Raw genomic sequence first — 14,951 nt, forward strand, 5'->3', positions numbered from 1 at the left:
TTCTGCACAATGTGCATTAGGACTGGAGGGAAGTCTTGGATCTAGCCCCTCATCATGTTTCCCTGACGGCTAGGCTCTTCCACAGTCTCACATTTGTCCAATACCCTCCAGCAATTCCAGGTGTTCCATCTGGTGCATCAAATAGCATGGATCAGAACCTACAGATGACTGGCATTTCATACCACTGAATCTGCCATATAGAAGTCTTTGGAGAGCATCCACGATGAAAAGAATGGTTCTCACCATGGTTTTGCACAGGCAACTGCTTTGGCATGCTGAGCTTTGCAAATTCAGCTGTTTGCTCAATTTAAGCCTTATTTCAAGACATCTTCCATTAAATAGAAATGTATCCAATTCATGCCAGGTCTCTCTCACATCATTATTTTATTGTTGTTGTTGGACTTGCAGGCAGTAGCATTCACTCTGGAAGTTGTATTGAATTGCCACTTGCAGACATTTGGTATTCTCTGGGTCTGTTCTAGGCAATTTAGTTAAAAGTTTTGATTGCATAGATTGCACATTCTCTCATTGTCAGTTTGGCATTTATGTTTTCATTGTAAATGTTGGAACTCCTGTCAAACATACAGGTTTCAAATGTAAATAGTATTTCATTATTTTATATAATTTCTAAGATGGGCAGTACAAAAATCATTGTAAATCAATTATTAATGAATGAAGGGCAGTTCTCAAAATATGTACTCTTAGTTCAGGGCTTCATTTCATAAGTATTTATTCAAAAGTTACTCCAGAAGAGAAAAGGGAAAAAGGGGGAATTTTTTTTGAAAGACATATTGTGAATACCTTTGTTAGTGTGGGCAAGGAGACAGACTTCCATGCCAGATTTCTGGAATCCATTAGTACTTCATCATTAATTAGCATATATAACTTTAAGTAAAAAGGCAGAAATACATTTGTGCGTGGTTAAAAATAGAGAAAGTGAAGTTCTCTATTGAAAAAGTAATTCAACAAGGAAGAGAGAATTAGGCAGAAAGAAATCCAAGATTTTATTGGCACTTGCTGTATTTTATTTTTTATGGGAAGGGGAATTTGTTTATTCACTTTGTTAAATCTAGCCATTTAGAGTGACTCGTCAATTCGTTTTTCCTTTGGGCAAGAGTTTATTACTAATATAGCCTCCTTCTTGATTCATGGCATACCATCTAGTCCTATTTAGTGGTTCTACAATTCCATGGCAAGAATTGTGTTGTAAACCAGATAATCTAAAAGCCAATTTCAATTTTGCAAATAAAAATATTTAAAAATGCAGTTAATCTAGGTAGAAAGGATTAGTCAAAAGTATTTATATATTCACAGGCCTCTCCTGAAAGTGAAGTTTTTTTCATATTAAAGATAAATTGTAATAGTTGAAATATAGCACAAGTATTAGTATTTATGAAGAACTTTTTTTAAACATTCCTTTTATTCTTTTACAAAAAGAAAAATGCAAAGAACAAAATTATGCATCAAAATGAGAGAAATCTCCATTTCTCAATGGGTCTTTTTTATCTAATAACTTGCATTTCTAGTATTATTTAATTTTCTTGTTTACATGTGAAAATAGAAATCTAGTGTATTTTAGGAATTGAGATGTATTTAAATTTATTATGCCTCAAATTCAAATCATTATTGTGGTTAATAGACAATCATTAATTCATATGTATAAATTGTTAGTTGATGAAAAAACTAATTTTAAGTTTTGGGTAGGCTTTCTGAGTTGCACTTTCATTATTACAATTATTATTGTAATATCAGTTATCAGCATCTCAGTGGTCTCTGCCTTAATTTTGTAATTTTTTTGCAGGCACCTCTCCCATGTATCAAAATCTTGTTTTTGTTTAGTTCCAAACAGCAAATAGAAATTTAAAATAATAAACTTAATAAGGGAAACCAGAAAAAGAAAGACAGATTGGAACAGAATAACCCTAATTACAGCAAGTAATTGCTGTATTTACCATCTAAAAGTCAAGATTTTTCTATTATTGCCACATTTCCATATGAAAGCAGTAGATCCTGCTAGCCTTGCAAGATGGTGTCTAGTTCCCACTTCCGCAGTGGACTCCAGAGACCGTAGACTAGACCGTGGCATCTTCATGCTCAGAGAATGTATCCAATGTGAATCCTGTTTGCAAGAGGGATGTTTGCAGAGAAGGCTTCATCAGATAAGAGGATTTACTCTGGTACAGTTGTGATGGTGGCATGGCAGATAACAACAGCCTGGCAACTCTGTTAGACATTAGAGACCCACAGTGGCCTAGACCCATTGGTATTACTGGGTCCAAGAATGTTTATCTCAAGGGACTATTTAGTTTATCTCAGACGCCCCACTTCTGCCTTCTATTTTTCCTGAAAGACATCTTGCCCTAATTTTCATTCATTTTCAGATAATTTAAATAATTCCCGGGGCTGTGGAATTTATAGACTGCCTGTGTGTACTAATGTTAATCACGCTGAGGCTGATTTTCAAATTGCCTTGACTTTGTAATTCAAATTGGGTCGCAGGGTAGTCATTAATTATGTCAGCCCACATCTATTTACAACTGGGGATTTTAAACTGGGCACTTCTTATCAGTAAGTGACAGGTGGCAGATTTAACAACAAAACATCAAGGGGAAAAGAAAAAGACAATTCTGTGTGTAGCCCTTCCTCTGGAAAAGCCCTCAACTACCCAGAGGTAGGGTAGTAAAGAAAAACCCCTCACTTTGTTTGAAGCAATGGCACTAATGAAACTTCAAGTCAAGTTTTCTTCAGTAGTTAGGAAGATAGACAGACAGTTCATGTTTTGAACCATCTTCAAGCAAATGTGTAACTGGTTGCAAAAAAAAAAAGGTGGGGGGGAGCTTCTTTGCCTGGACCATATCATTACTGGTCTTGGAGAATTATATAGAGAATTGAGCTGCATAGATCTTTAGTAAAACCCTGATTTTTTTTTTTTATCTTCAACAATGACAGCAATTGAAAAATATTTTACCTGGTTTGTAAAAGAGACAAAATCACAATAGTGATGGATAGTACAAGGTACTTGAAGGCAAAATACTGTGCTGCTTATCTAACAAATATGGAAACATACGGGTAACGCTTGTATGCAGTTTTAAATGTAATAAGGCAAAAGTCAGTTGATTCTTCTTTCCCAGTCATATTGCTCATTCTGCCGTTTAGATACCTGAGGGATTGATGCAATCAAAGTCAGAGCCCGGTCAATAAATTCATTGTCATCTCCACTGTACACAGCTGTGTTAAGTTCCTAGTGCTTTCAAATAAAAGAAAAAAATACTCAACCACCCATATGGGACAGCTGCTCCAGTTTGTTCTACCCTGGTTCTCTATTACAAAGTAATCAGCAGGGGGCACCCAAGTAGTAGCAAGAACAATGAGTTGACTTGACAGCAGTGTGTGAGAATAATAGGACTGAAATTGATTTGATTACAGACTCATTAACTGAAACAATATTATGGAAACATATTGTAAACATGTTATGAATACAGCCTTGGATGCTTGTTGAAAATTCTAATTCAAGAGGTGATGAACTCCTGTTTTAATTACTGCATTACTCATCCCCTCTTGTCATCTACTATTCACCTTCCACTCTCTTATTTCTGTTCAGAGCTCTGCTGCTCAATATTTTCAATCCTTTGGGCAAGATAAATCCTTCCATTTGTCAATCCAGGGGAAGTACTTGGTTTGTGCCTACAAGGACTTGCCATTCTTTTTCTTTCTTGCTCCTTTAAATTTTTTTGTTGATTCAAGGATGGAGGAAGAAAACAACAGCTGGTAATAGGGAAAGGCCCTAGGAAGCCTAGGGCCTTTATCATCCCTCTGGAAAGCATCAAACAATGTGGTTGCTTGGAAGTAAGTTCCAGGTAGATGTATTTTGACCATACTGGAACCACACAAAATTCAGTATAATCGTAGCAGGTGTTTGATCTCCCACTGGAAATGAATCAGACTTTCACAGAGCTTCTCTTCTTCTGTTCTTGTTTACATTAGAGATTAATTCACCTAGGTCATCTGCTTTCTTGGAAGTGAAGGGAATAAGTTACCGTATTTTTTGTAGTATAAGACGTACCAAGAGTTCAAAGAGGCAATTTTTTTTAAAAAGGTTTTGCACTCTGCAGATCTTTTCTTTTTCAAAAAAAGGGCATGAATAGCATTTAGGAGGCTTGTTAAAGTGCTCCTGGTGGGGGGGCATAAACGAACAAAAAGCGGCTCATTTTTCGCAAAAACTGGTCCATTTTTTGTCAAAAAAGGGGGCATGCATAGCCTTTAGGAGGCTTATAGAGTGCTCCTCGGGGCTGGGGGGGGGGGCAAAATTGAACAAAAAATGCCCTGTTTTTTGCTCATTTCTGCTCTCCCCAGCACCCAGGAGCACTCTGAAAGCCTCCTAAAGGCTATGCATGGCCATTTTGGTGAAGGGGGCTGGGTTTTGGGAGGCAAAAAATGCTGTATTCAGTTTATAAGACACACCCAGATTTTCAGCCTCTTTTTGAAGCAAAAAGGTGCGTCTTATACTCCAAAAAATACAGTATTCCATAAGGCCAGATTTCTAACTTACTGATCCTGAAGACATATTGGATTTAAATCAGGGTTGTCAAACTCCCAGTCTTCAGGCCAGTTGAGTCACGTGCTTGCCACACTCACACCTGGTTTAGCGAAAAAGGGGGAAAGTCCTAATATGTCACATGATGACACCGTGACAATGTGAGTTTGACAACCCTGATTTAAATCAACCAATAGCCTAGCCTTTTAAAAAAAATACCTGATATTTTAAAAAAATAAAAACACTCTGAGACTTTGTTCATATAATTATTGGAAAGTAAGCTCCAGTGAATTTGAAGTGACTGATTATTCTCATATCAGTTTATTTGGAGCTCCTACTTTAATCATGCAGTGTACTGGTTCAGATGGAAAAAGTTGATCATCTCTATTAAGGATTAAGTGATACTTAGGTAACTTAGTTATTCTGTGGAAGAAAGGAAGCACCCTGTGGTTAACTTCTGTAGAGAATTGATGCATTCAGGTTTGCTTTAAAGCATATTAAAAGTGAAATGTCAAAATGCAACTCATATTTTAAATTCTTCCCATTTGTGAACGTTGCAGTTGTGTTCATACCACAAGCTTATCCCATTGTTAACAGAAGCATGGTTTATTCTGCTAATACAATTTTCTGGGTATCCCTGTCACACTGAGCTATGAACTGTCATGCAGGCAAGGTTCACACAACACACAAGATTGAAATGTGGCTAAGGTAATTTGCAGCTCTGCTTATCATGGAAACATAGTATGTTTGATATGGAGATATAAGAAATTTAAGCTAGTTTGGAGCTGCAAATCAACTAAGGCTAGTGCAAGAATAAACAAACACATTTTATTTACTATTTTTGTATGCCATTTCCAAAAGATCTGAGCATCTGACAATAAAAATCAATTGATAAACAAAAAAGAACTTCATCAAAAATAATAATTAAACCTGAGTGTAATATAATAACTGTCAAAGCTATCAATAGTAGACAAAATTATGCACTCACTAGTTTCAGATCTTCATCCCAACATGCCAACTGGATCTCTGTAGAGGAAATTCCAAAGTATGGCAACAGCAATAAAAATATTCATTTCTTGGATCACATCAATACTATAGTTATTTTTCTACATTGAAAGTAGTTCACTATTGTGCAGCCCGTATGACTTTTGCATGAAATAATTTATATCTAATTGGGGATCAATTGTAAAATTAACACTTTCTCTTGTAATTCACTACATTCATATAAAAAAGCTAAGCAAGATGTCTTTCTTGATGGTGTATATTTTCCAAAGCAAAAACTGTACATTGGTGAACAGGAGAGAGTTATCCTATTTCAATAGACAAATTTTAATAATAAAAAGTAGCATGACCTGTTGTGTTATATCCATAATCCTTGACCTCAGAAGTCACTTTTTTTATTTAAAACTAGCTTTTATAATCTCTTTAAAAACTGAATATTTGACCTTTTTAGGTCATTGGCTAATTCAGCCAAAGCTAAATACTTTTAAGCGGCCATTGTGGTCCATAAAATAAAAGCATATCTTAAATTAGAATTAATGAAAGTTAAAAGTTCTCTACATTAACTCAGTATATTTCCATAAAAGGCTGTATCGCTAATAAAAGAGATATACTTAGCATAATTATTTTGAAGAAAATAATTTATATTTTAAACAAATTAGATTTTTTTTAAAGAATCTGTTTTCAATTGTTCTTGCATCATAGCAACCTTGCCACTTTCTCATCAGAATATTTTCCATCATGGTAGGTTATATAAAATATATTTTGTTTTGTTGTACAGTGTAGAAATTAACTAATGTCATGCTTTAGGAATTTTAACAAATCTGTCAACCTATTATAGTTATAACTTCTAAAAAATAGTTTGCCTATTTTGCTTGATCAGTTTTATTGGTGGCGATGTTCAGATAATGGAAACAAAGATGTTTATACATAAATAAGGCTCAGTTATACTAAATCTCAATTTCCATGTTAAATATAAAAAAATAATCTCCCAATCAGCAATGAACAGCTTTTGCTTTGGGAAATATATGCCATCAAGAAAGGAATCTTGCTTAGTTTTTTTTATTTGTTATGTAACTGACATTAATGTTTCTTCTATTGCAAAGTGTAGCTGAATTTATCCTTGTTTTCTGATTCTAATATCAGTTGTTCAAACCAGTGTTTCTTAAAAGTCTAGTCTGAAGGCCCCTTGGAAGTACCCCAAGACCCCTTAGGGGTACACAAAATCAAAATTATTGCCAGATATTGAAGGTATTAGCAAAAATTTAAAATTGTTAATCTTCTCATTATTATTTTATTTTGTTACATAGGGAGGATTTTTTTCACACATACCGTGACAAAAATATTGCTCAATGCCATTAGGACAATTTGTCCATCCTCTTGTGAATAAAAAAGATTTTCCTGTTATGCTTTGAAATTTGAATGCATGAAACTTCTTTGGAACTGGACCTGTGAAATCCAGTTAAGCTTCTGGGCCTAGTAATGCTAGACTATTGGGTATCTTTGCTAAATTTGGTGTCATAAGATCTAGTGTCTAATGGTTTGATAGTGTTATTTTTACCTGGTTCAATAAATAAATATTGTACAATCTATATTAATATTTAATATAGTAAATATCAATAAATGTAAGCCATGTGAAACAGAAGCTCTGTTGGGATCCTCCATAATTTTCAGAAGTGGGAAGAAGTTGTGAGAAAAAAAAGTTTAAGAAACACTGATCTAGACTAAGGGAGATCAATTTATGTAGTATCTTATAAGCTAGTACAACCTAGGATTTTTATCAAAACCAATTAAAACAACCTTACAATCTTTCTAAACAGAGGTTCTTAAAGATTGGATTTAAACTGCAGAATACCTACATTGCATAACTAGTAAAGTCTTAGGCATGCATTCCCCACCACCAACCACCAATCAATGCACACATACTTTCTCCCTAAATATATCAATTGGCTCCTAGAATGTGGAAATAATTTTAAAATTCCTTCATATTATTCAAAAAGAATTACCCAAATTGTGTGTTTAACAAAACAGTGTTTTTTGGTAGCTAAAGCAATAAACATTGCCTTTAGGAACAGTAATAAGACTTCCAACATCTGTTTTGAGCTGATATTGTTACCATTCAGTGTTGACTATACAATGCCTAGTTGGCTGTCTCTGTTATATGCATAGGAAGCCAGAAACCAAAACTTTGAAAGAGGTAGCAAATTGGTTTGAAGTTCCAATTTGGAAATTGTAAATGATACAAAGTTGAACGAACAAAAGTTTTACATTTCAAGACATTTTGCAAAACATTACCGCGAGTTTCCATTCAGATATACGTATGCAGACATAACTAGAGATAAAACATGGGGTTTTTTTGTGCGCAGTAGATTTATATACTGATCTTTAATAGAATTGTGAATAACTACTTCTGATGTGGAAGGGATTAGTTCAAACAGCATTCAAGTCCAAATTTGCAGATTTTATTTTTAATACAGGCACATAGATTATAACAGAAAAAAGGGTTTGAGTAGTGAAGCAGAATATATTTTTAATAGAAACTGTAGATCAGAGAAGTTACTATTAGCCAAAAAAGAGTGGAAGGAAGTACATACCACGGCAAAAATATTGCTCAATACCATTAGGGTAATTTTTCCATTCTCTTGTGAATAAAACAGATTTTCCTGTTATGCTTTGAAATTTGAATGCATGAAATTAGTTCAGAACTGGACCTGTAAAATTCAGTTAAACTTCTGGGTCTAGTAATGCCTATTAAAAGTCTCTCATGAAAGACAGATTTTCTGAAGAGACTATTGGGTGTCTTTACTAAATGTTAGGGTCATAAGATTCAATCTTTTGAAGCATATGATTTTGAACATGGACTGTAATTATAAGAAAATGTCCCATAATTATTGTGACAATTACAGCGCCCAAGTGCCTGAGCTCTTATTATAGGATGGTTCTCATTTTCCCTTTAATTTTTGCTTTTGCATCAACTTTTAAAGTTGTCCAAAATAGATAACTGACAAACAGAATAAATAGAACCACATTTTAAATAATTAAGGTTCTTGTTTTTACCCTGTATGCTTAAACCTTGTACTCTTGATTTGTACAGAGCAACAATAAAATGCTATGGCACATGGATTTTGTAGTGCTAAATGGGTTACATGCTTATCCACACTTAAAGCATTTTCGCCTATATATTGTATATATCTGAATTACATGGCTATCACAAGATCAATTTTATTCTTTTCTGCTTAATGAACCTGCTCCAGAAACATTGAAGATAATATTCAAGTGACATTTTATTTAAACTACTTTTCTATACCTCTTGAAAGCAGAATGACTGCTTTTGGAAAATCTGCAGCCACTTTGGCTGATTGTGTAGGGCAGGCATGTCCAAAGTCCAGTCCGCGGGCCATTTGCGGCCCGGGGGGCGGTTTAATACGGCCTTCTAACAGCCCTCCCTGCTCTGTGTAAATGCGGCCCTCCCACGGCCCTCCCTTCTGATTGGCAAGCAGAAGACTGTCTCGCTGCTGCTCCACGCCTTGGAAAACAGGCATACGCGCACAGCTCAGAAAATTACAGCCTCCGAGACTTTGTAACGGCGGGAACTTGTTGTCACTCGCCCGGGCTTCTGCAGAAGCTTCCCTCCAAAGCCTTCTGAGGGAGGAAGGGCCAGTTGGGAAAGGGGCTTTGCTCCTGCTCCGGGCTGTAATTGCGCCTATGTTTTACACGGCGTGGAGCAGCGGCGAGGCTCTGCGCGGCCAGCGATGATTCCGGAGGCCATCAGTGGGGAACAGGGTCCCCCCTCGCGTTCCTTGTCTTCCCGGGTGGCCTCCGGAATCATCGCTGGCCGCGCAGAGCCTTGCCACTGCTCCACGCTGTGGAAAACATAGGCGCAATTACAGCCCGGAGCAGGAGCAAAGCCCCTTTCCCAACTGGCCCTTCCTCCCTCTGAAGGCTTCGGAGGGAAGCTTCTGCAGAAGCCCGGGCGAGTGACAACAAGTTCCCGCCGTTACAAAGTCTCGGAGGCTGTAATTTTCTGAGCTGTGCGCGCACGCCTGTTTTCCAAGGCGTGGAGCAGCAGCGAGGTTCTGCGTGGCCGGCAATGACTCCGGGGGCCATCCGGGAAGATGAGGAACACGAGGGGGGGACCCTGCCCCCCACTGATGGCCTCCGGAATCATCGCTGGCCGCACAGAGCCTCGCCGCTGCTCCACGCCGTGGAAAACATAGGCGCAATTACAGCCCGGAGCAGGAGCAAAGCCCCTTTCCCAACTGGCAGTCCCAAAATGACAGAGGGAGATAGAGAGGGAGGGAGGGAGAGAGAGACAAAGAGCCAGAGAGAGAGAGAGAGAAAGAAAAAGAAAAAAAGAAAGTGGGAGAGAGAGATGAAAGAAAGAAAGAAAAAGAAAGAGAACTTATGACCACAATTGAGCCCAAAATTTTGGTTGCTAAGCAAGAGCGTCGTTAAGTGAGTTTCATTTCATAATTCATTTGCATTTAATTGTAATTGTTCAAAGAATGTTCGGAAAAATGTTCCGCCCTCCAGCATGTTCACTTCATCCAATCTGGCCCTCTTTGAAAAAAGTTTGGACACCCCTGGTGTAGGGTATACAGAAACTATCAGAGATAGGTAGTCTTTCAAATAGTAATGAAGAGCTTTATAGCCAAAACCAGCTTCTTGTATTGCACTCAGAAGCTAATTGTCAAGCAGGAGATCTCACAGAGAAGAGGTATCACATGTACACAGAAAGGCATGTCTGTTACCACCTGAGCTGCTGCATTCTGGACCAGTTGTACCTTCCAAGAAGTCTTCAAGGCTTACCACACCGTCCACTTACGAAGTGATGAAGGTATAAATGGTCATATAGAGTGTATTTTCATTCAAGGAATTTTGCAGTTCTTTTGTAAGCTATAATGTCTGAGTAAATTAAACTTTTAGAGTTAGGATATGAAAAGTAACGCTTTATTCTGTTTTTTTTTAAATAATTCCATTTTATTAATAAACATTGCTATTCCATTTACCCAGAGAGATCATTGCTAATGGTGAATTCTAATTAACTAGGCAACAATTGAACAATTACCTGAAAACAGAGATACTAAGATCAAGAATTAACTAGGAGTTGTTCTTTCTGAGAATGTTTTGTTCAATGTTTTTATTTAATAATTTCATTATATATATATATATATAATTACATATAATAATATGTATAATAATATATAATAATAATAATAATAATTACATATAATAATACATATAATATATAACATTTGATCATCTGTCACCTGATTCTATCACCTTATTTCTTTCACATATAAAGCAAGTATTTAGAGGCTACATGAGCGAACTACATAAAATGTTCCTTGCAGCTGCATTAAGTATACCTTTCACTGCCTTGGGGCAAGCAGGCTAGGACGATGTGATTTCTGCATCTGCAAATGATTTACTGGCTATATAAAATAACAAATAGAAAGTTCAGCCAAGTTGTTGCTGTTGTTAACATTTGCTGTGGCCTCCAACTCCAGAAGACTGGGCATTAAAATTTTGAAGAACCGAATAATACAACATTACCGCTCAGACTACAAGGCAACTCTAGCAATAAAATTTCTATTATTGAAATAATCCATTTTAGCCACTGTATAAACAATTGAATGCTTTTAATTTCTCTTTTTGCAGGATCATTAGTGCTTGGAGGAATTCTTTACTCCTGGCAGTTTCCTCATTTCAATGCCCTGAGCTGGGGCCTGCGTGAAGATTACTCCCGAAGTGGCTACTGCATGATGTCTGTCACTCACCCTGCATTGTGCAGGCGAGTGGCTCTGCGTCACTGCTTGGCCTTAATTGGACTCACGTCACTGGCTCCTGTCCTTGATGTGACCACGTGGACTTTCCCTGTAATTTCTCTCCCAATCAACTTGTACATTTCCTACCTTGGCTTTCGTTTCTACAGAGATGCAGACCGTGCCAGCTCGAGGAAGTTGTTTTTGTGCAGCCTCTGGCACTTGCCATTGCTCATTTTTCTTATGTTAGCCTGCAAGAAGTCATTGGCCCGTGAGGACGAGCCAAAGCAACCTAGCCTCTGAGATTACCTCATGTTGAAAAAGTCATGTGTTTCAATATTAAAGATGGCTTCAGAAGCTTGCCTTCCAAATGGGCAGTTTTGATTAATCATGGCAAATGGAAGAAGTTGGTGTTGATATGATCTGAATCGTTTCTGTCCAATAAACAGTGTTTATTTTCAAATTAAATGATTTCATTTAAGGCACTTTCATGGCTCTTGGGTTTGAGTATTGTGATCATTATTTATTTATTTTAGTGCTATCCCACTCCTTCAGAGTTTCCCAGAGTACTGCAGAGAAAATATTTTGTAAAGATAAATGTTCAGTAATAGCCTAAAGAAGTATATCATCTTTGTAATGCATTGTACTATAGCTTGATAAAACCATTATGCAAAGGTTAATCCCTTTTGTGACAATAGCACATCTGAGATAACTATATCTGTCTATAATCCTAAGCAATACTTGTCCTATATTTGAAACGACCTACTGTTTCTTCAACCACCTTCCTAAGCTTGGACAGTTATAAACTCCTTCCTATATAAAACCTGCTTTTAAATGACCCCTTTTGTCCTAATATAATAATGTTGTATTGTATGAATGAAACAGCCACATTTCCATTTGCTTCTACCTTCTCTGACATTTTGAGACTAACTCCTTCCTATTATTTATATATTTTGAAAGACAAACATATCTCTTTTCTCAAACGACTCTTAAGATGGTTTGACTAGCAAACAATACGTCAGCTATCTTTACATAAAACTTATTGATTGGCTTACACAACAGAAGGTAGTGACTGACAAAATGGCTTCAGGCAAGATGGTTAACTTGATCAATACATCATATTGCATAACTTGGGGGAATGCGGTGGAACAGCGGCTTAATGAAGTGAGCTCCTGCCGCTTGCTCCCCAGCTCCTGCCCACCCAGCAGTTCAAAAGCACTGCAATAGTGCAAGTAGATAATTGGGTACCACTTTGGTGGGAAAAATCTAGCTGTGTTGCAGAGAACAGAAGCCAATGTTGGACCTTGCCAGACATGAGGCAATGGAACACGAGGCGAGGTGAGACTAGCAGAGTAGCCCAGAAGAGCCAGCAACTCAAGCTCTACTAGTCATTTGTTGTAATCTAGTTCGCCCCCTGCAGTACAAGGATAGGCACACAAGTGCTGAACAGAATGAACTAGTAATTTTAAGTGGTTGGGACTGCATTATGTCTAGCATTTGGCAGATTTCCCTGACACTATATGCTAAATAAATAAATCTCATAACTTGATAGAAAAATATTCCAACTGCCCAGGAGGAACTCTTTGTACTACTTTTATTTGTTTAAGGTTGGCTTTCAATTAAAATTCCAAAACGAAGCTTTGGAAGAAACAGAGTCCCTCTATAGATCAGTTTGTATTAAGATTGATCATGATACTGTATAAGAACATCTCTTTTCATACAGGTGTATGAGAGAGAGCTCTCAGTATAGTTTCCTGACTTCCATCATTCTTTCATGTTATATTTCATCAAGCACCTTTGGTGCAAGTTGGAATTGTAAATGGAGGAGATCATCTGAGTTTGGCAACTGAGAAAACATTTCGAACCAATCAAAAATAGTCATAGGGTGAAACCTTTATGAATGATTAACCACAGAAACAGACACTTGTTTATGACTTCAAGACGTTATGAGTACAAAATAATTTATACCATAGCATAATTTTAATTGCTATTTTTATATCATCGTCTCAATATTCCCAATGACATCTATTCACTTTAAAAACATAAACATATGTAAAGTGTGATACCAAGCAATAAAAAGCTTAATCAATAGATTTTATTTAGTCTCATCTACAGTTTAATTTACTCTGCAACATTTCCCAATGTAGGGTCCAGAATTAAAATAGCCATACTTGCTCACACATAGAAATTAAATCAAACTAATAGTGTGCAGTCTTAAGTCCTGCAATAGTATCCCCAAAACCATGTAATAGAATGGTATCTTCTTCCAAAGAGAGACTGGTGTGGTTTCAATAGGAGAAAACTAATAATGGACAATGTCTCCACTCATACTGAATAGAGTATGAGTAGTAGCAATAATAGTATTTGTCTTAAGTGTGAAACTACATCCCTGGCATGCAGATCTAAAGTATCTACACTATCCCCAATGGATTACGTAGTTCTCCTCAACTCGTTTGTGCAGACCACACCAGAGGTGAGTTGCTCCCAGTTTGGCCCAGTTTGGCTGAACCGGTAGTGACGGCGGCGAGAGGCTCTACCCACCTCCCGGACGCTTATGTTCATGCACCATTATTAAAGAACAATCCACCCACTTAACTTTAAACAACCAAAAACTGAATAGAAGACATTGTAGTTCAGAGGCATAGCCATGACATGACATCACCTTTCTATTTTACCAGGAAAAGCAACCTCAGTTTACTATGTTTAATACATTTCTGTGCAGTTTCTCCTTAATTTGAATAACTGTGGTAAGCTAACTAGCAGCAGGGATGTGGTGGCTCAATGGCTAAGATGCTGAGCTTGTCGATCAGAAAGGTCGGCGGTTCGAATCCTTAGTGCTGCGTAACGGAGTGAGCTCCCATTACTTGTCCCAGCTTCTGCCAACCTAACAATTTGAAAGCATGTAAAAAAAAATGCAAGTAGAAAAAATAGGAACCACCTTTGGTGGGAAGGTAACAGCATTCCATGCACCTTCAGCATTTAGTCATGCCGGCCACATGACAATGGAGAGGTCTTTGGACAGTGCTGGCTCTTCAGCTTTGAAACAGAGATGAGCACCTCCCCCTAGAGTTGGGAACGACTAGCACATATGTGTGAGGGGAACCTTTACTTTAAGCTCACTAGCAAAATAGTTACATTGAAGTTGCACAACATCAATTACCAATTACTGAATACTCATTAACTAATCAGATACTAATAAAAATAAAATATACTAATACAAATCTTAATGCTTTCAAATATTAATTAAGCATTCTGTAGTTTCAGTGAAAAGTGCCAGGCTGGGATTATGGTTTGTTTGTTTTTTGCTTATTTTCTTTTTGCCTGGAATGTGGCCGAGGGGACTTTCGTTGTGCAGGACCTAAGACCAACAGGATGAAGCAGTGATTTTTCATTCCTGGTTCTTAATATTTCCTATTGGCAGAAATGAACACAGTCATCGATCACTTTTAAATGCTTTTGAGGGCTTGGGGGCTGAACATGACAATTTGGTTTAGTGGAAGTTTGGATGTGCCTCTAGAGAAAATTTTGAAACAGGAAGTGCCCATTGCATTGTTCATTTCATTCAGTGTGTGAGTTAACAGTGCATTTATTTTCTCTCTCTGGTTTGTCTGAAGAAACTAAATGAAAACAGTAGTTCCACTTTTGTAGGAGTT

General features: G+C 37.1%; 1 protein-coding gene across 1 annotated transcript in view; it reads left to right on the forward strand.

Annotated features, from left to right (window-relative positions):
* Positions 1–11,789, forward strand: part of COX10 (cytochrome c oxidase assembly factor heme A:farnesyltransferase COX10) — a 110,463-nt gene extending 98,674 nt beyond the window's left edge. Inside the window, exon 7 of the mRNA XM_081965886.1 lies at positions 11,195–11,789. Coding sequence (XP_081822012.1) covers positions 11,195–11,601 — 407 coding nt within the window. The 3' untranslated portion in view covers positions 11,602–11,789. The remainder of the gene's footprint in view (positions 1–11,194) is intronic.
* The last annotated feature ends 3,162 nt before the right edge of the window (positions 11,790–14,951 follow it).

Source organism: Natrix helvetica (genome assembly GCF_964273705.1).
Source record: "Natrix helvetica genome assembly, chromosome: 1".
Lineage (NCBI taxonomy): Eukaryota > Metazoa > Chordata > Lepidosauria > Squamata > Natricidae > Natrix > Natrix helvetica.